General features: G+C 36.5%; 1 protein-coding gene across 4 annotated transcripts in view; it reads left to right on the top strand.

Annotated features, from left to right (window-relative positions):
• Positions 1-22,456, top strand: part of GALNT3 (polypeptide N-acetylgalactosaminyltransferase 3) — a 45,949-nt gene that overhangs the window by 6,334 nt on the left and 17,159 nt on the right. For 2 of the 4 annotated variants that reach the window (XM_059394106.1, XM_059394104.1), the window contains exons 2-3: positions 15,954-16,574; positions 20,638-20,810. In XM_059394106.1, the coding sequence (XP_059250089.1) occupies positions 16,063-16,574; positions 20,638-20,810 (685 nt within the window). In that variant the 5' untranslated portion in view covers positions 15,954-16,062. Of the gene's footprint in view, positions 1-10,970; positions 11,082-12,579; positions 12,621-15,953; positions 16,575-20,637; positions 20,811-22,456 lie in introns of all 4 variants that reach the window. The other 2 variants (XM_059394105.1, XM_059394103.1) reach the window with 2 other exon arrangements.

Raw genomic sequence — 22,456 nt, 5'->3', positions numbered from 1 at the left:
CCTCAGCAGAACCCCTCAGCTAATGATCTCTAAAAATGTAAACCGGAATTTCTTTTTCCTCTACTTAAACCTTTTTTTTTTTTTAAAGATTTTATTTATTTATTTGATGGAGAGAGCGAGATCACAAGTAGGCAGAGAGGCAGGCGGGGGGTGGGGGGTGGGGAGCAGGCTCCCCGCTGAGCAGAGAGCCCGATTGGGGGGGCTCGATCCCAGGACTCTCGATCCCAGGAACCCGAGATCATGACCTGAGCTGAAGGCAGAGGCTTAACCCATTGAGCCACCCAGGTACCCCGAATCTTTTAATAACTTATCATTGCTCAGGATAGAACTCATGGCCCTTAAAATGGTCCCACAAAATCTGACCCTTGCTTAACTCTGGATCTGTCCTCTGTAAACCAAAATTTTATATTCCAACAACAGATTTCATTGTTTTTTCCTGTGTGCTTTTCTCTTGTTAATCACCCCTTCTGAGATACCTTCCTTTTATCTTTACCTCTATAACTCTGATTCTTAAGACTCAGTTCTCACGTCACTTAGGAAATTGTACCACCCTTCCCCCACACACACACCTCAACATACACCTGAGCTGGGGATGAGATGTCCTATGCATAATTCTGCCATGCATTTTACATATATGATTTAATATAGTCTGCTTTTGTGCCTGTACACACACACACACACATACATACACAACACCTTTAGATATTCGCAAAGCATGGAATATTTCTCTTTCCTCTAAGCCTATTGTGAAGTAAAAATATTAGGGGAAGGGTGCCTGGGTAGCTCAGTGGGTCAAGCCTCTGCCTTTGGCTCAGGTCATGATCCCAGGGTTCTGGGATCGAGCCCCACATGGGGGTGGGGGTGTCTCTGCTCAGCAGGGAACCAGGCCCCCACTGCCTGCCTCTCTGCCTACTTGTGATCTCTCTCTCTGTTAAATAAATAAAATCTTTAAAAATATATATATATGTTCAGGGAAAAGTGACCCAGGGAAGGGAGTGACATCAGGCAAGCAGGATATTTGCTTTTTTATGGGCAACAACCACAGAAATTGAGTTAGGAAACTTGTTTCATGTACTTAGTCTATTGAATTTAGATTGCTGTTATTTCCATCTTATTCTTTTGAATTCAATATTATTTTTGTGCCTTTTGGTTTTGTTCCAAGACCTGGGTTTTACCATTTAGAAGTGAAGAGTTAACTTTGTGATTGGAATGTCTTATCGTTTTTGTTTATGAATGTTTTACAACTAAGAATATTGCTACTGGTGAGGAGTTAAAGGGGGCAGCTTTTACTTAAATCATAATCAGACTAGACCAGAAAAAAAAAAAAAGCTCTCTGTCAGTTTTACCTCTTATGTAAATACTTTTCAGATCTCTCTTCTTTTCTCCATTCCTGTTTCCTGTCACTACCATCATCTCCTGCCTGGATTTTTGCAAATGGCCTCCCTATTGATTATCTGAATTCTTCCTGTTTGGTTCCCCATGCTATACCCAGAGAGAGCTTTTCAAAACATTCAAAACTGCTTAAAGCCCTTCATTTCCTTAGGATAAGGCAAATTCCTTGACTCAGCCTAAAGGCCTGGCACAATTTTACTCCTGTGTAGTACGCACACTTCTGCCATGTTACTCTCTGTTCTGGCTCTGCTCGCCTTTTTTTTATTACCATGTTCCTCCTGCCTTTGTCTTTTCTTCGAGTGTCACTGTCCCTTCCTGGGACTCTCTTCTATCCTCTTTTGGCCTATCTAGCTAAAGCTCATCTTCAGATTTCAGTTTGAGCTCCCCCTTTCCAACACTAAGTAGAATTTTTCACCAGTCTTCCCCCGTCACCCTCACCCCTAGCTGCAGATTAAAAGTGAAGACTGTAGGCTCAAGAAATAAAGTCCAACTTAATACCTGGGAGTGTTAACTTTGTGAGTTCTCTCACAAAGGGAGCAGACTTTAATACGTGGTTCATGTTTTTAAAATTAGAATTTAGTTGTTAATGTCTTTGTATTTTTTTATTAAGTAACCAAAGTTCGTATCTGTTGTCTTAATAAGTTTTAGTCCTTATTTGCTATTTTACTATTGAGCACTTATGTGCCAGGCATATTTTAAGCAATTTACATGAATTAAACATTTAATCTTCAAAGCCACTTAATGAGGTACATGCTGTTTTTCTCCCTATTTTAGAGACAAGAAAATTGAGAGATTAAGTAATTTGCCTCTGTCTACAAGGCCAGTGAAATGTCAGAGCGAGTATTCAAATCCAAGCTGTCTGATTCCAAGTCCTGTACTTGTATCCTGCTTCTATGTAAATAAAATTAGAAAGAATTATTAAAAGGCTTACAACAGCAACAGCAACAAAAATTCAGTCAACTCTTTTTTTTTTTTTAATTTAACTTATTGTGGGGATAAAAATGATGCTTTAGTGTGCAGAGTTACAGGTTATCATTCTACTAGCATACTAACATATCTGTGGGATCCCCAGGATCCCAGTGTTGGGCTCCCTGCTTAGTGGGGAGCTCAGTGGCTTCTCCCTTTCCCTCTGCTTTGCCCCCTCCCCTCCTGCTCTCTCAGTCACTCTCTCAAATAAATAAATCTTCTAAAAAAATTAAGAAAAGAAAATTTTAAAAATCCAGTCAGCTCTCATCTTCCCCAGTCCTGCTGCCTCCAGGTAACAACTTTAAACTCTTTTAGGTGTTTCTTCCAGTATTTGCCTTTTGCAATAATATGCATATACTGCTATTTCTTAATTTATCAATATTTTATATTATCTATTGACTCCCCATTAAAATAGGTAAATATCTAGCTCTTTAACACATGTAACCCTTGCTCTCCCTTCTTCCATCTCCCAATATAATTCTCACATTTTTGTTTCCACTTTAATATTTTCTTATGGTTATTATGTACATTTTGTTTGCTAATTAATTACATGAGTATATTGTGAGTCTGAGTAAAATTTTTTTAATCATGGCGTTAATAATCCATTTAAGAAAAAGATAGCTTGGTTTTTCCACATATCAATTTCTATTTCTCTATATTCCCACATCATCTCAGTATGATTTTTCTACATAATCACACCAATTTATTGGTTTCTTCTGACGCTCTCTATCCTCTTGTTCGAATTTGGATTATTGCTTTCTAGACCTGTTCCACAGCAGTTGTTTGGGATTTCTCTTTACTGACATTTTTTTTTTTTTTAAGAATTTATTTATTTGACAGAGAGTGAGAGAAGGAGAGAGAGCACAAGTTGGGGGAGCAGCAGAAGGAGAGGGGGAAGCAGGCTCCCTGCTGAGCAGGGATCCCAATGTGGGACTCGATCCTAGGATCCTGAGATCATGACCTGAGCCGAAGGCAGAGGCTTAACCCACTGAGCCACCCTGGTGCCCCTCTTTACTGACATTTCTGATGGAGTCCCTATTTCTTATATATGGGTGAATTTGTTGTTTATTTACTTTTTCATATGGATGGAATACATTCCCCAGTAACTTCTTGAGAAATGATGAATGGAATTAAGAAATTTGAGATATTATATGTCAGAAAATCTTTATTCTACCTTCAATTTTTTTCCAGCTTATTTTTTAAGTAGTTACTCTATTGAGATGGTCCAAAATTAAAAAAAAAAATAAGGAGGTGTATATGATAAGTCTTCCTTTCGCTGTTGCCCTCTGACACCTGGTTTTCCTCCCTGTGAGCAAACAATGCTTTCTTTATATATATATGTGCATATATATAATATATATAAATTGCATACATAAAAATGCAAATTAATCTTTTTTTAATTTAACTTATTGTGGAGATGCCCTCATATCAGCATATAAAGTACCTTTTTTTTTAATTGTTTTTTTTTTTTTTTATTTGACAGAGATCACAAATAGGCAGAGAGGCAGTCAGAGAGAAAGAGAAAGAGGGGGGATGAGGAGGAGGAAGCAGGCTCCCTGCTGAGCAGAGAGCCTGATGTGGGACTCGATCCTGGGACCCTGGGATCATGACCTGAGCCGAAGGCAGAGGCTTAACCCACTGAGCCACCCAGGCGCTCCGCCTTTTTTGTTTTTAACCTGGCATAATATTCCATCATATGAACCTATCATGATTTATTTATCTATTGCAATTTATTCTTCTAATCGGTAAAGTTGTCAGTTCCAGCATTTTGATGTTGGATACTAGCATATTAGCATATCTGTGGGGTAAATTTCTAGACGTTATCCTTACACCTGATTGATACATTGATGGAGGCAAGTAGTATGAGATGTTGAACGTTTGGAGTCAGATGGGTAAAAGAACACTTGATACTAAATACCTGGTGGCATGGTGGGTCCTTCCCGGGACTGTTAATAGTGCAGAGAGGGCTTCTGATGCAAATTATTATTTTCTTTGTTTTATTTGAGCTTTTTGACCATGACCTTTGTTCTTTCAAATATGACCCATCATTTTGAACTTGTTAAGACTTGTTGCTATCATTACCTCAGTCTCCTTCTCATACTCATTACCCTTTGTCATTACCTCTTTTAGCATTTGTGGCCTCTTGCCCTGTTATTTTAGCTCCAGGTCTTCCTCTGCAGATAATCTAGAACAGAGAACACACGAGTGAAGCACCCATCTTCACATACTTCATTATTAACGACCTTCTGAGGCTTCACATTGACTCATTTGCTGAAGTCAGCTAACCCTAACTTCCAGATATCTTATCAAGACTCCACACCCCTCCTATTCAATCTCTCACATGGATTACTTTTAATAGTCTCCTAACCACCTTCAGTCTTCTTACTGGCATGCCTCCCTCTTCCCCCAAAATCCAAATTCAGCACAGCTTTGAGAATAACCATTTTAAATTTCAGTTGTGGAATTAGGTCATCACCTTACTTGAAATCCCTCAGTGCCTCTCCCCTTTGCCTAAAGAATTAAGTACAAATCCCACAGAATTAGGTACCCCTCTCTTCCCTATATGGAGCTTGGCATTCAGCATTCTTATTGGCCTCACTATGTAATTGTCTGTGTATGGTTCGAAGGAAAATTATTCTGTCTGAGGTCGGCTTTTGAGAAAAGAAAGTTTAGTCTGGCACTGGCTTATTTCCATCTGAAACATGTTTTAGCAAGACTTTTTCATTCTTTCCCTATGAGGGGTGGGTAATGTAGGAATTTCAGATGGTGACTAGATAAGTGGAGTGATATTGTATGTTTTAGAATAGGTACAAAATCACCTGATCTCAAAGGCAGACATTGCTTTTATGCCTATTTTTTAAATGATGTTATGGATTTATGAAGGACTATTTGGTTCTTTTACATCTGGGGATGTGAAAGTTAATGGAGACTAGGTAAATATAGGGAAATATGTAAATTTCAGGTTGAAGCCTTTTTGGATTTCTAGACCAGGAGTTGGCAAACTACAGCCTTTGAGCCAAATTCTATCCGCCACCTGTTTTTATAAACAAAATTTTATTGGAACTAGCTGTGCCCATTCATGTGTGTATTGTGTATGATTGCTTTTGCAAAACAAAAATAGAGTTGAGTAGTTGTAATAGAGACCACCCAGTCCACCAAGTAAAACACATTTACTGTTTAGGCCTTTGTGGAAAGCTTGCGGACACTTTTTCTAGAGGGATAGAACCTGAGGTGGAGGATGAGGACCCACGGAGTTGTAGATAAGCTTGTAGAAAGTGAGTGCTAAGTGACAACCATCGAGCAGCAAGCAGTCTCACTCACTTGCTCCTGCATTCCTCTCTCCCTTGGAATTCCGAGGCCTCGAAAGGGAGAATGAGTAGATAGAAATTGTCTACTACTTGTGAGTTTTGGGACTCCTTCAAAAAATGAATGTTCAATGAACTTATTGTGTGGAACCTGCATCCCCATCCTCTGGGTTCCATGACAAGGCTCAGTACACTCTCCCTTTGCTAACATAGGAGAAAAACATAAGTGAGGAAAGTGCCTGCATTAGTGGAAAAAAAAAATCTGTGGTTGTTCTCCTTTGTAGGCCATTAAGATTGGCTCCCTGGTTTCAGTGGAGATGGTGGGATACCATAGTAGCAGAAGACAAGTATCATTTATTTAATCACCAAAGACAAAGTAGGGGTATATACAATAATGGAAATCAGGGACAGAGATGTAATCAGAAGGCATTTGTTTTTTTGCAAATGGGATGAATGAAATAAATACAGTACCACAGTATCACCTTGTGTATAAAGCAGAAAAAACTCTAGACGTGGTGGCAGAAACATTGACCTTAGTTGCCACAGTTGAGCATCATTACCTCTCACCCGATAAGTGTCATCACCAAATGTAAATCGGTTCTCGGGCTCAGAGCCCTTCAGTTGAATTTGAGGCCTAGTCTTGAGGAAGTCTCCACAACTGCTTCAAGCATACAACACAGATCTTCCTCAAAAGCCTTCTCCAGATGGACCTGTAGCCATGCTTTGGGGAGAAGAAAATACTCAGACCTTTCATACCAATTCCTAGGGAGCCAAAATACCATTTGTGGCCCTCTCATCATAATGGGGAATTACAGTAATTAGGTAATAGATGGAGTCTTCACTCAAGTCTGACTCATAGGGGGCTTAGCTGTCAGAGATCTACCCTGTGCCTATTTCCCCGTTTCCTTAATGTATAATTGGGGTAGACATTCTGGATGACTGGCAGAGAATCCCTATATCGTTCTCTAAGTCATAGATTGAGGACCATTGTGATAGGAGAGCTAAGTGGAAGACCTTAGAACTTTTCCTCCTTCTAAGATAGTAAATCAGAAATAATACTGTTTCCCCAAGGGAATTGTTGAGATCAGGGCCACCATCAAAGCTTCGAAATGAGACTTGAGATATCTATCATATCTCATTTAACTCCCTTATTTGGCCTGTGCAGAAGTTGGATGAATCTTAGAGAATGAATGGACTATTGTAAACTTAATCATTGAATGATTCCAAGTGTGCCTGCTGTCCCAGATGTATTATCTTTATTTGATATAATCAACCCAGCCTCTGGCACTTGGTATGTAGCTATTGACTTGGTTAATTGATTTTTCTCCGTATCAATTTACAAGGGCCACCAAAGGCAATTGCCTTTTATCTAGCACAGCCAAGGCCAGGTCAGTTCTCCTGTCCTAGAAATCTCAATTATCCCAACAATCCACAAAATATCACTTTGATTTGCTATGTTGATAATATTATATTGATTGTATCTGATGAACAGGAAGTAGCAAGTACTTTAGATATCTTTGTGAAGTATATGAGAACCAGAGGATAATCAGACCCACAGAAATTCGGGAGCTCTTCAGTAACATTTCTGGACATTCAGTTGTTACTATACTTAATCGACCTTTATTTTGGGAGGCAACATTTTCTTTTCTCCTTCCCATTTTCTTTTATTTTCTTTTTTTTTTTTTAACAAATTATTACATTGACGTTGTTAGAAATTAAGTTTATAATTTAGTCTTTAGGTAAAAATGTTTGGTGGGATTGTGACCGAATTTGAAAAGTAATTCATATTGTCACAGTAATGGGTACAGTGGCTGTTGGCACTCTGCATCTCATTTCGAGGTTTCCTCTGCACTTGTAAGGAGGATCCTTGCATCTTGTTTGGTGGAATATAGAGCTGTTTTGTAATTGTACAGGAGTTCGAATGTGTGAGAAAGTGTGTGCATATGGAAACTGAGTAGTCAAAAGGGTAGATTATGCTGTTATCAATTTATTGTCTCTCAGTTCCAAATTTATTCTCTTCTGCTCTACAGTAATGGGTGAGGGCCCTGTCGATATTTCTCCTTTGCTGACTGGCATTGATGGTAAGCCTTATCAATAGAGGGCACTGGAGGGACACTGAAAAGTAGAAGGTGTTTCCCTTCCTGGCTTCAGGGTGGCTTCCTGGTTAGGCTCTCTCTGGGCATACTTTTTCTCTACTTCTCAGCCTCCACATAGTTTTCTCTAGTGTTAAGTAATTGCATGGTGCATCTTTCTCTAGAGCTGGCACACCCCTGGCCTGTCCACTTTCTCCAGAGCTTGACTTGGGCAGTAATGTTGTACCCTGGGATCATAGACATCATGGACCTATTCCCTAGCCTAAGTCACTGATCCCGACACTCTCTGTTAGACCCCACACATGTGCACACTGGGGGCCCCACAAAACTGGGTATCTAGGGAGCCTGCTTCCCAAATTTTATTCCAGGACCAATTTGGCACCATATTGGCCCAGGCTATACATGAAAATGCACTAGACTGTAGGGGACAGCTTTTTAACTCCAGAGGCCATCCGCACCCAGAAGCCAACAGTTATCCTAAGCACATAGCAAGTTCCAGGGTTTGATACCTCCCTCTGAATGGCTTCTTCTGGAACTCCAGAGGGCAGATTTTTTGGACGAGTTTCACTAGTGAGACACATCTGTGGGTTTTCCACCATCAGGAAGCCAACACTGTGCTCTCTCAACAGAGATCTCTGGTTCTCAGTGCGGGTGAGGGGAGGGTTCTTTCTTGGGCCCTCATCTCAGCCTTGTGGATAGTGGTTGCCCCTTAAGTCTACTCCTATATTATTTAAAATTCTCTTTCACTCACTAACTCAATTCCCTGTTACTCCAGTCCTCTCTTAATAATAGATAACTTACCTTTTTCAAATCACTATGTAGTTTCTGTCTCCTTACTAATCTGAGGGCCATCTATTATGTTTACAAGGTAAATACACAGACAAACCTTTTAAAATGTAGTCCTTCTGTCCAGGGGAAGTACTAGGTAAGTGGGTAATCTGTAGGACCACTCAAATCACTCCTCAAAATTACTCTCTACTATGCCATAAATTATCAGTATATAGCTTTCATAGCTACCTCCAGAATCTGCCTCCTGCTGCAGATTCATTCACAGTAGCTGGAGAGTACGTGAGCTCCCCTTCACCATCATCCTGCCCTCTCCCGAAAGAGTATTATAATTCCATAATTACTTGTTTGCTCCAAGCTGTAAACGTAGAATTGGCTGGTCCAGAAATCAAGAGCCTTTCTATAACCTTTCACCTTCAAAGATAATATTGCTAATGGAGATGCTTATCTGACCAGGTTTAGCTGAGAAGTTGGATGTTTGACCACACGCTTTTCTATATTAAAACCTGTGCCTCTAAGTTATTGGCAGTCGGCTATGTCAGTAGGCTATTTGTCACATAACCTGCAGAGACGACTGTTCAGAAAGCCATCCTCTTCTATGACAATTACATGCAGTTAGCTGTCTGCTGGTGGCATTTTCCAGCCAGCCAGCACAACTCTAGTCTTTAGCTGGGATCTTTGGGGTATTTCTGCCTCCTCCTCCTGGGAGGCAGCATGTAGCCATCTCAGTGCAATTTGCTTTGCGTCAGTGTTTGTCACCTGTCATACATCCACAAGTCACTTCCTGCTCAGAAGAACTGCAGACAAGGATGTGGACACAGACTTAAACATAATCAAAACTAACAAACCACAACAACAAGTCACCGTGAAATTTGATTCTAACAATGAATACAAGCAGAATGACTTCCTGCCACTCCTCCCTTCCCTAACCAGCAGATGAGGGCACTTAATACAATTTCTGCCCAAGCACATAAGGTTTATTATTAGGGCAAGTTTTTTGTTGTTGTTTTTTTTTTTTAATTTGATTAGGAAATCTAGATGATAATGTGTGGCAATGATCCAATATGTATTAATTTTGCAATGGTATACTTTTTTTTTAAGATTTTATTTATTCATTTGACAGACAGAGATCACAAGTAAGCAGAGAAGCAGGCAGAGAGAGGAATGGTATACTTTTCTTAATCTATAATCTATACTACATTATAGGTATAGAGCTTTGTAATTTTTTGGTCTTTTGTGATTACTCCTAACCCTTTATAACATGCTTTCATTCATGCGGTAGCAAGCAAGTTTCATATACCAATTAGGCTTTATGCCAGTTAAAGTCACCTGGAACCAGACCCCAAATCCCTGAGGATGTAAAAAAAAAAGAGTTTATTGTCAGGAATATAGGAACAAGAAATGGAAAGAAACACTTTCCTCTTCTTTTATTAAATGTTACTTTCATGTGCAGTTATGAAATGTTCTGTTTTCACTGCTTTAGGAGATTGCTTCAGTTGGAATTTTTAAATTAAACTAACAACTAATGTTTTTGCAATGTGTCCTTTCCACCTGGAAGGGACAACAGAGACTAAAGATGGATTTTATCTTGATCTTTTCCTATTTGAATCTGTATTTAAACAACATCCTCAGGTGATTTATTGTTATAGTAGAGTTTGAGAAACCATAGTCTACAGAACTGGTGCCACAGCTTTGTAGTTATTTTAATTTGTGATATTTCAGTTCTTTCTGTTCAGAGAGAAAGATATTTTTACCCCTAAGAATAATCCATTGATTTTAACCCAGTCTCCACAGAGAATCTGTTAGATTCATGCATATTGTTTTAGTCTTTTAAAATATCATTTTGTGGATATTTTTATTTATTATTAATGCCCTCTTATAATGTCTACATATAATATTAGGATATAGATTGATATTCTTTAAGACCAGAGGCCTCGGAATTTTACTTTTTTTTCTAATTTTAGACATTTATACTTTAGAATTTAGAAGGACTTTGAATTTAAATTAATTTTTTTCTAGTTTTAAAAAATGATTTCATGGTATTCCTATCTCCTGTGAATCTGATGTTTTATAATTAGCAAATGACCATTTTAGATAGGTGTATTTAAAGGTTTAAAACATACAATAAGAACAAGAACTTCACCTACTAATCATTTCTATATTCTGAAATTGCTGTTATGCTGATTTTTGTTTTTTAATCTCTGAAACTTCTGAGTTTAATTGGAAGTTGATTCTAGGAGAAATTCATTTTGTTTCACTGGCTATTTTCACATAGGTCTTCAAATTTGCTAAGTAGTGAGATCTAGGAATATGATGTTATTCCCTGGAATGGGAATCAAGTATCCTGGTTTTCGTTAATTCATTTGTTTATTGTGTTTTATTGTTCAGAGTCTGATGGGAATAAAATATTTTTAAAATGATTTTACAGCACCATAATTTGCAATAAAACCCCAGTGCATCAATTATATCAGCATTAATCTCTAATAAGCCTTTTCAGGAAACTTTGGGTTATCCGTGCTTTGGATTTCATCTAATCTCTGTAAGTCAAAATAACTTTTGCTCATTTTATTTTTTTATTTTTTTAAAAAGACTTTATTTATTTACTTGAGAGAGAAAGAAAATGAGAGAGCATGAAAAGGGAGAGGGTTAGAGGGAGAAGCAGACTCCCTGCTAAACAGGGAGCCCAATTTGGAACTCCATCCCAGGACTCCAGGAACATGACCTGAGCTGAAAGCAGTCACTTAACCAACTGAGCCACCCAGGCACCCCACTCTTGCTCATTTTATATCAAGAATCTATTTTGAAAAACCTGTCCTTGGAATATTAGAAATTAATAGTGTGGTTGCCTTAGGATAGACATAGACCTTGCCTTTTCAGGTGCTAGTTTGATTTGCCCAAAGTCTTCTGACCTAGACCAGTGATTCTTAGCACCTGCTGCCCTTTAGAATTATCTAGAGAGCCTAAAATAACAACAAAAACAGGCCCTATGCCCTGTCCCTCGAACAATTAAATCAAACTCTCTAGAGGGGAAGCCTGAGACACTCTTTTTAAAGAGCTTTCTGGTACTGTATACCCAGAGTTGAAGACCACTGATAGAGATGCTTGATGTAGAGTATAATTTTCATTAATGGAAGACTAATAGTGCATATTAGCAACAAGGGGCAGAAAAGTCATATAAAAATTCCTGGGAGATTTATGTTGGAATCTTCAAGTGATCAGCAACGGATAAAAGTACATTTTTCCCTTCTGAAATAATCTGAAAAGAGGAAATCATCCTGTTCCAACTTTAGTAGACTCTTGCTACTCAAAGGTCTCAATCTGTGAATCCTCCATTGTTAAAATCCACAGTCTTATTCTGAATCTTTATTTCTAAAAATATGCTCTGGAAACAGTTTTTTTTTCTTCCCCTTTTTAACTCATTTGTCCAGAAAACCTTACCTGATATGAAGCTATTTGTAGTTCTTTCCTTAGGTTTTTCCCTTAGGTCCTTACATTTAGAGTATCAAAAATTTTTTGAGATCTATTTATTTATTTTAAAGAGAGAGCATGCGAGCAGGATTGGGGCAGAGAGAGAGGGAGAGAGAGAATCCTCAAGCATGCTTCCTACTGCGAGCAGATCCTGACTCAGGCCTCTATCCCAAGACCCCAAGATCACAACCTGAGCTGAAATCAAAAGTCAGCTCCCTCACTGACTGAGCCACCTAAGAGTCCGTAGAGAATCAATTTTTGACCCTTAAAGGTCTTATTTCAGATAACTTCAGTTAAAAGCTTAGTAATTTAGATCAAATTTGAACACAGCTGGGAGAATGCTACCATTCCACTTAAAAGAATGGTATTGGCCAGGCCCCTTAATCTGCTTGACTCTCCGTGCTTGTCAGTAAAATGGGAATGACTTCACAAGATTGTTGGAGGACTAAGTGAGAACCTGTGTAATGTTAAGTAAGGTATCAGGGACCTAATCAACATTTAACAAAAGTGAGTTATTGTTTTATTATTTCTAATAATATATGAAATCCTGGTCCTTCTTCCTTTTCTAGTTAAACCTATACTGGGTATTCACTGTGTCACCAACATCCTGGTAAGTACCAGAGAAACAACCATGAAAAAGGGAGACACTGTTTGTGTCCTTCATGAGCTTTTCTTGACTCCCTCATTGGATACATCCTAAACTAAGACTGACTAATTGAGTGACTTCCTTAGATAGACAAACACACACAATGATAGGGTTATTTGCCCTATTGGTGAAGAACTTCTCTAGTTTATAATTCATTCCTAAAAAAGAACTTTCTTCCAACTACCTCATTAATTCCATCCTTCTTTCTCATTCCTCACCCTACCCACAAATATGATTTCTGCCATATGTTTTGGGAAAACCACCACTGTTACAGAAGTATCTAGTTCTGTCATTTCCCTTACTCTATACTTTCTCTGCACCCTTTCCTGGTTTATGTGTTGTTGAAACATCCTAAGAAGAACAGCTCATTCCTTGTCTAATTCCTGATCTAGTTTACATCTGGTTGCTCAGGAGATCGAGTATCACTGGCAGCACTGCAGAAGGGGATTTTGGGCGTTGACTCAGGGATAGGAAGGAGGGTAAATATAGGCTGATTTATATCTATTTATCAAACTGTAGTTAAAGGTGATCACGTAATAATTCATAGGTGACAATTATCCTATGAAGCTTCAACTTTTGCCTGTTCTTACCTTCCTAGAATCTCTTAGAACAGGTTGTTGCCCCGTTAGTCTGAATGCACCCTAGGTCCTAAGCCCTAGATCTTGGAGGCAAGACTGTACGAGTCTAGTGGATTCTCTGCCAAGGTTCATTCCTGGTGTTGCACTAAAATCCACTGGACTAGGTCTAGTGCAGTTTACTTTTAAAGATGAACCAACTGTCAAAGAATTAACATCTCTAAAGGGTTAACTGCAAGTTGTAGAGTCTATATCCACTTGACATGGATACTTTATCTATTAACCTGTTTTCCCTGGACTGTCCTCTATTTTGTTTTTATAATCCCCTTGCTCTTTCTTTCCAGTTTATCCTTTTCCCACCTACCCCTTAAATGTAGCTATTTCGCTGGCCTCTTTACTGTATATACTGTAGGTGAACTCTTCTGTACCCCAAGACTGACTCCCACATTTTCTTCTCTAGCACAGAGTTTTTCTCCGATTTTCAGTCCTGTATATCTTTTTGCTCATGAGGACTCACCTTGGAAGTCCTCTATCAGCATCTCAAATTTGTCTCCCAAACAGAACCAATTATCTAACTCCCACTCCCAAGCCTACCCTGCTTCCTGTATTCCCTGCCTCTGTTAATGTCATCACGTCAGCCATCCACCTTCCATTCCTCACTTTCTCTCACCAAATTCTATTTGATTCTACTTCCTGGGCTCCTGACCAGTCCTCTCCGTCCTTTCTACCTTCCTCATTTCTTTGGTATCCATCGCCTTTACCAGTGCTGAGGAAACCGACTTATCTAAAACATAAATATGGTTATGAGTCTTCCTTAGAATCACCCATTTCCTTCCACTCGGAATAAAATTGGTGGATTCCCGTCTCACTTTGTGTGCTGGTTTTCAAGTGACGTCCCAGTGTCCCCTCCTGCTATTTTCTCTCTGTGTCTTCCACTTGGACTGTCCATGTCTTGTCTTGCTTTTTATGTCTTTGCGTCAGTCACTCTCTTGCTCGCTTCTCTCTTGTCCATCTGCCTGAAAATTGCTTATCTTTTATGATACTGCTCACCAGTGTTATCTTTGGCAAAAATTCCCCAACATTTCTGTTTACCTCCCATATTGCTTTCATAGTCTTCCATCTTAGCACATGTCACACTGTTTTGTGGTTGCATGTTGGCATGCCACCTTTCATACTAATCTCTGCTCCTTGAGAGTAAGAATTATCTTTAATTTGGTAGCCAGAGTTTAGCACAACATTTGCTACATAAGAAATTACACAGCAACAATTGTGTGGTTCTGAAACTATTTACATAATGTCTTCAAGTAATGTAAAAAGCTTACCAGGTCATTTTAATTCTTACATGAGTCTCCTAAAGCAACAGAAACTCAGAAATGTTAAAATCTCATTTTTATGAGCAATATACATTATAATTATCTTTTGAAGCCAAAGTGTCTATTCTATACATACATGCATACATACGTACATACATGTGTCTTTCCAAATAGAAGCAGAATATAGAACTAAGTTCTGCCTATTTTATTTATTTAGCTTAAAATATCTTACTAAAGGTGAGAGAATCCATCATAAAACTTGGCTTTTTAATTTTAATTTAGCAATATCTGTGGAAACTGAATAAAGTGTCAAATGTAGTTTTCACTTATTTAAATTAAATTTGACTTAAAATATCTAAAATATGTTTAGGATTTAGGGGAAAAGTCATTTTCCTTCCCCTTTGCCCTGCAAATTTGATTGAGTATCATGGTGCATAGTATGTAATTATATACTGAAACCCTTCCATATACCTTTTTTTTAAAGATCATTGTAAAGAAAATCAGCTTTATCTGTGACTCAGGCTGTCATCAATGTTCTCTTTTTTTCTTTTTCTTTCTTTCATTTCTGGTGGCCTATATTAGAGTTTAATAAACATGTTGCTCTGTTCTTAGGGTCAACTGCAAGCAGTATTTTATTAAACCAGACATTGCTTTTGTAACTCAAAGTAAGGCAAATCTCTGTTGCCTGTTTAGAGTCATTTCAAGTAAATCTTAGTGCCATCTTCTTTTTGCTGTTAGATTTTGTATTTGTGTGAGCTGTTGAAAATAGCTGTGGAATAACAATGAAATAGATGCTTTTAATTTTCTAGTCTTTCTTGGTTCTGTCAGGATTCACAAGTATTATCAGGTGAACAAATTTGAGAACATGCCAGTTTCTGAGTTTTTGAAGTTGCTTTGTAATCTTAACTGATTCATTTGGAGCAGAGGTTCATAAGTTGCGGGCAAATTCCATAAAATCAAAGCCACTACTTTAGATGTATGCCTAACACTACCTGTATACTTTTGCTTTCTTATGGATTTCCCCCTTTCTTTATAATCAATTCAGTGAAGTCCTTTGGCCCCTTGGTCATTGAGTTAAGATATCTTTTTAAAAATACTCTAAATTTGTTTATAAAAATAATTGTGTGCCTATCACATAATAGATATTAGCCACAGTTTACAAGGTATTTTTTTCCCCACTGGAGAGAAATCCCTAATATTTTATAAAGTCAGTAGATTATAGCTAATTATAGCAATGTACTCTTCCAAAAATGTAATTTTCTTGAGGGCAAGATATCTTTGTATTTTTGTTAACCATAAGAATACATTGTTTATAGCTTATAATGTTTAGCTGTTGGTTGAATGAATGAATTGAGCTATGCTTATAGGAATGAATAGCTGCTAATGCCATTTATCATTTCTGTTTATAGGTATTACCCTTTAATGAAATCTTCTTGCCAGCAAATCTATGATAAAAAATATAAGTTACAGAAGAAACTATAACTGTTATTTGTCAAGTGGCAAGCTTTTAATGTCAGAATGGCTCACATAAAACGACTAGTAAAATTACATCTTAAAAGACATTATCATAAAAAATTCTGGAAGCTTGGTGCAGTAATTTTTTTCTTTATAATATTTTTGATTTTAATGCAAAGAGAAGTAAGTGTTCAATATTCCAAAGAGGAATCAAGGATGGAAAGAAATATAAACAAAAACAAGGTGTTTGATTTAATGTTAGAAGCTGTAAACAATATTAAAGATGCGATGCCAAAAATGCAAATAGGAGCACCTGTCAGGCAAAACATTGATGCTGGTGAGAGACCCTGTTTGCAAGGATATTACACAGCAGCAGAACTGAAACCGGTTCTTGACCGCCCACCTCAGGATTCCAATGCACCTGGTGCTTCTGGTAAAGCGTTCAAGACAACCAATTTAAGTGTTGAAGAACAGAAGGAAAAAGAACGTGGAGAAGCAAAACACTGTTTTAATGCTTTTGCAAGTGACAGGATTTCTTTACACCGAGATCTTGGACCAGACACTCGACCTCCTGAGTATGTTGAAGAATATTTGTTGTTTACTGTTTAAAATTGAGGTTTCAGGGGGAGAGGGATTAACTAAGGAATGTGCTTGTTTTTCAGCCACACTGAGGCAAAATATCAGCAATTGCTGTTTAATTTGTCTAATTATGCTTTTTCTTATTATTGAGGTTGTCCATACCTATGCTCAATGAGGCACTGTAGATGTGAGAACTTGTTACCTTACAAACTGGAAAACTAAATTTTAGATCTGATTTCTGTAGAGCCACATAGAAATCCTCTATTCTTAAATGCTTTAGTTTTCTAATCTATTAAGTAGGGAATAGGGGGCAATTTTACGGGAAATGTGGGAGGCAGAGGAGCTGTTTCTTTTCCTCTGTGTATTGTTATGAAATAAATAGAAATGTTTAAAAAAATGCCAAGACTTTGGATATTCTATAATATTCTTATTAGATAAGAATATTATATGAAGTAAGTCACAGACTTTGTGGCTACTTTCAATATTGTAATTGTATTTCACAATGCCGTCTAACATTTTGTAACCTTTCTTTTGAGGAACAATATTGTTAAATTGCACATTCAATTATGTTTTTTTACTCTAGCGTTTTCTTGATTATCTTATGTATAGAGTTGTCTCCTTTTGCTTCAGAGAGACCAACACTACTTCCATGTTATCTCAAGTACACAGTATTTTTACTATGGTTTCCCTCCAGATCCTACTATGTTCTCCTTACTTATCTTTGAGGTAGTGTTCAAATGCTCTATTTGAATTCAAATAGGCTAAGATAAATTCTACCACTTTCAAATCATCTGTTGATTTGTTGAAAGTGTAAGGTAGACAAACTACAAGTGATGCCCACACATTTGCTTTCTGGTTATGGTAGAATTATATTTGGAAGTGAACCTGAAGAAAAGAACTTTTATAGACTTAAGTCTATGGCTTCACTTATATTTTTCTAGATGTATGATCATGAATACCTGGTGAGAGACCCTCTCATTCTCACTATATGAATCCCTCGATATTGAAGTTGTGTAGATTATACTTCTGTCTCTCTATTCTACCTGTGTGATTCAAAGTTAAGGTGCTCATCATTTTTAAATCAATGTGTGAAGAAACAATGAATATCTATAAAATATTCTGCCTTTATAACGACACAGAATAGTTTCTTATGTTAATAGCTAAAATGCAGTATTGCATTTGATTTGGGGAGAGGTCTTAATGAAAAGCAATCCACATCACAAATTAAGAAGCACAATTTTTGTTCTTTGATGTGACAATGTCAGCTCAAGATAAGTTTTTTCCGTTTGGGAGAAGGGGGTGGGATTATGGACATTGGGGAGGGTATGTGCTTTGGTGAGTGCTGTGAAGTGTGTAAACCTGGTGATTCACAGACCTGTACCCCTGGGGATAAAAATATATGTTTATAAAAAATAAAAAATAATAAAATCTTAAAAAAAAAGATAAGTTTTTTCCCCCTCCGATAAAGCATGAGGAGCTACAATAATATTAATTAATGAAATCATTTTAAGTGAAAAACAACTAAGCACTCAAAACAACCTTTTTTTGGTAGAAACCGGATATCTAAAACTGTGAAGAACTGGTGAAGATTTAACACTTTCTTACTTTAAATTTAACCTATATAAGTAAGGAACAAATTTTCTGAAGAATTGCTGCTCTTTTCCATGCTCATTAGAAGTATAGATCCAGGGTCTCCCAAAGGCAGATGTTCCTATAACTGATAATCTAAGCACCCATCTATATCCCAAATTTTCTGAATGGTTTGACTGGGAATATGCAGTCAGTTTGGCAAGTTATTTGATTTCACTACTTTAAATGACATGTGAAAAAATGTCTAAAGCATAAGTTTAACATGCTTTTTTAAATTGTTTTGGAGTAATTGGAGTTTATGAAATCATACTGTGAAATTTTATTATCACTTGCATTAATGGTATAACATGACACCTTTTCTTGATATTAATAGTTATCAGTTAAGCAGATAAATCCTAGCTTAAACTGAGGGGAAGCCTTGTAAGAGTAAAGTGATCATATTTTATGTGAATTTTTGTGAGGTTTTATATTTTAAATTTCAAAGCCTTTTTGTAATTCTCAATTAGTATATTGATTAGTCACATGACAAATAAATATAGGGGAATTTCTTTTTTAATCCCAAAACTCCCTTCCCAAAATGCTTATAAAACAATTAAGTCATAAGGGTTTTTTGGTTTTGTTTTGTTTTAAGGAAAATAGCATGGAGTTTTTAGTAATTTTTACTTTTACTTTATATTGGTTTGTAAACCTTTATGTCCTAAAAATATAAGCTTATATTTAGTCATTTGTTTCTGTGTAATTGTGAGTCAAGAGTAATTATGAATAGGTAGTTTGTGTTTGGACTTTATTTCTGATTGAGTTTATCCAAAATTCAATCTAAAATAAATCATTTGCTTTCATCTGTCAGTGAGGATGAATGTGGTTATTTGCTTCTGACTATGCATATTTATTTGAAATCATGAAAGCATGAGAGAGCAAAATCACTTTCACTTATAACCTTCCTCTCCTTTTCTTACTCAGCAGTGTTGACATACTCTGTTAATAACTTTATCTTCAGTCTAACTCCTTTTTTTATCACTACAAATATTCCACCCTAAAGACCTCTTCTCAGAAAAGGATCTGAAACACATTCATATTGAGGTATGGCTGTGAGAGTGATTCGTGAGAGTTTATAGGATATCTCTCTCAGGGTGGCTTTCCCAGGCCTCTGGTATCATAGTGGGGGTTCTGGTTTCTCCATTGACCCTCACAGAGCATTTGAAGTGTGCTAGGCTCTTATCTCCATAAGTGAATGATTTACGTCCTTATCTTTGGGCTTGAACAGCACTGTTGGATTGTTCACACACTCTATTTGTTGTACCCTTTGTGCGGGAGGATTTTATACTCTGTTGTCTAAAGTTGTACAACCATTTATGATTTTTAAGTGAACTTAAAGATAGTTATTTTATTTATCTTTACCATAGACCACACATCTTTTGTGTCCCAGGGTCACTTTGTTTGGTTTTATAGTGGTCTGAAGCCCTCTGCTGCATGTTAAATCTTTTGATCTCACTTCCAACTCAGTAGGTGAGGGACTGTGGTCAGCTTCAGTCTCAAAGGCTGGAGACCATACAGAGCCGTCCACACCCAGTGGCTTCATATGAAGATTATTTTCTTTGAGGAAGACGTTATTATAAAAATGAATTCACGATCAATTTGTAACTAATGTGTTTAACTAATGGTGATAGTACCATTAATCAGTCAAAAACTATTTATGATCGCTCTCCTTGTGCCTATCAATGTTTCTTAAGACAACAGGATCACAGGATTTTTAACATGGACTTGGGATTTTTATTTAAAATTCTTAAGTTTAGTATTTTAAGATGCTAGATCTTAGTCAAGTAAACTATGGGTCGATCAGATTATTGGAGCAAAATCTTTAACACAGCATGCATATGGTAGCAACTTAATAAGTCTTGCTGAATCATGAACATAGATTATATGGTAAGCCATTTTGTTCCCTTTTGGTTCAAGTATAGATTAAATTGATTTTAAAAACTTGAAAATTATTACATACTTAGGAAAATAAGAATCCCTGCAAAGATATATATTCATTTAATAAAGTTGCACTGTTTAAAAAATTGCAAGCAATGAGAAAAATGAATGATTTCTACAAGGAAGGAGAAAAACTTGGTTTTTATTTGAGCAATTACAAGTATTTGCTATTTTTACAGGTTGTCTCACTTGTAGGTTATTTTAATTTTTTATAAAATATTATTTGTGTTTTAGAATTATCTTGTTGAGAAAACTTACAATAGCATATTTTAATTTTGACATGGTGTCTGTATCAGTGGATATGATCTCTGTGTAGAAAAATTTGTTGTGATCTATTTATATTTACATAACATTAAGATCAACTTACATAGAAAAAATTTGTCCACTATTGTTTCTATGGTGATAAAGTCTAAATAATGATATTAGTAACAACATAGCTGTGAAATAAAGTAATAGAATTCATAATTGTTTTTCTACTTCTTTGACTTCTTCTAGATGTATTGAACAAAAATTTAAGCGCTGTCCTCCCCTGCCTACCACCAGTGTCATAATAGTTTTTCATAATGAAGCCTGGTCCACGCTGCTTAGAACTGTCCACAGTGTGCTTTATTCTTCCCCTGCCATACTGCTGAAGGAAATCATTTTGGTGGATGATGCTAGTGTAGATGGTAAGAAGGCACATGAAAATTAGATTGTTTCCCAAGTAAATCCATGTGATGTTGTCCAAAGTCTATTTTATTATATTGTACTCTCTGCATGCCACCTCAGAACTTGAGTATAATACCCTGAATGGTAGGTATGATGGATGAAAGTAGAATCTAAGGGTGTCCATATTTAAATATTTTAGAGTTCAGAAATGTATGAAGTACCATGATCCATAACTTTGTAGTTCTCAGTGTAAGATTTTTATTGTAAGGCATAGTGGTTAAGAACACAAACTTGAATCTTGACTCAGGCCATCTTGGCTTGAATCCCAGCTCTGGTCCTAACCAGCTATGTAATTTGGGCAAATTACTTAATCCCTCTATGCCTTAGTTTCTTTTTCTTTAAAATGGGGAAAGTGCCATATTTCATCAAATTTATTGTATAATACATCATTAGTTTGTTTACCACTTGAATAAAAAACACAGCCAATTAAGCAAAGATGCCACTGATTATAAGTATCCAATTGTGCAGCTTAGGAGTGATGAAATACATAAGTAATGCGTAAGTCCTGGTGTTGTTTTGAAGATAAGATGAGTTAATATAAATAATACATTAATTAGTAATATAAATGAGTAGATAAAAATCATTAAAGAGTCACTACATTCTGTTTTATTTTGGCTGCTAAATATTCCAATATTGTTTACAAAGTTAGCTAAATTCTTTAATGCATATATACTTAAACTTGTAAGTCAATTGTCAGTTATTAAATTATACATTTTTAATTGGAATCACAAAGCTAATCAAATACCCTAAGTTGCTAAATTTTCAAACAGTACAAGTATTCTAAATACCGATCAGATACAGATTATTTCAATGGTCACAAAATTTATTCCTGAATGAACTGGGTTTGGATCCAAATTCTTGAAGGTCAAATTCCAACTCTAATTCTAACTAGCTATTTCCTCATCTATAAAACGGGAATAGTAATACTCTTCCATCAAATCCAAAACAACATCTCTTTTAAGATAAACCATCATTTTATGTACTATGAAAAAAGAAAAAGTTACCGCTTATTAAGTGACATGTCACCAATAACAAGATTTATCCAGACTTATGAAATGATAATAATTGAATAGAGTATAAGATTATTAACTTGATTTATTTAATTATTTCTTCATATAATCCTCAACATTTCTATTATTTCAAAATACCATGAATGAACTGAGATTATGTTTTGAAATTACATTAGCATCTAAGTGGACTAAGATTGCTTATCACCATAGATTGTTGACCTGGATGTGAAACCTAGTCACCAAATGGGCAAGTTTTTTAATTTAAGTCTCCTCTTTATGGGTAACACTACATACAGATTTATGACTTGAATTTCTAGTCCTTTTACCCAGGTTATATCACTACTTAATTGTAATCGATGAATTTATTTACTGCCTACGGTGTTCTGAATTTTTTCCAATTCTTTCTACTTGGTCTGCAGTCCATAGAGTTTTAAGAGATTGAAGTTCTGAACGTCTCTGATACATTTTGTCATTTAAAAAAAAATTTTTTTTTAATTCCTGCTTTGGTTTTGTGTGCTTTCTTCTCCAATTATTTTTATTTTGTTTGATTTTTCAAGCAGTGAGAAATTAGGGCCACAATAAGGCTATTGTAGTAA

This window comes from Mustela nigripes, chromosome 3 (genome assembly GCF_022355385.1).
Source record: "Mustela nigripes isolate SB6536 chromosome 3, MUSNIG.SB6536, whole genome shotgun sequence".
NCBI classification, from domain to species: Eukaryota; Metazoa; Chordata; class Mammalia; order Carnivora; family Mustelidae; genus Mustela; species Mustela nigripes.
Note: the sequence above shows the minus strand (reverse complement) of the source record. Positions and strands in the feature narration are given on the sequence as shown.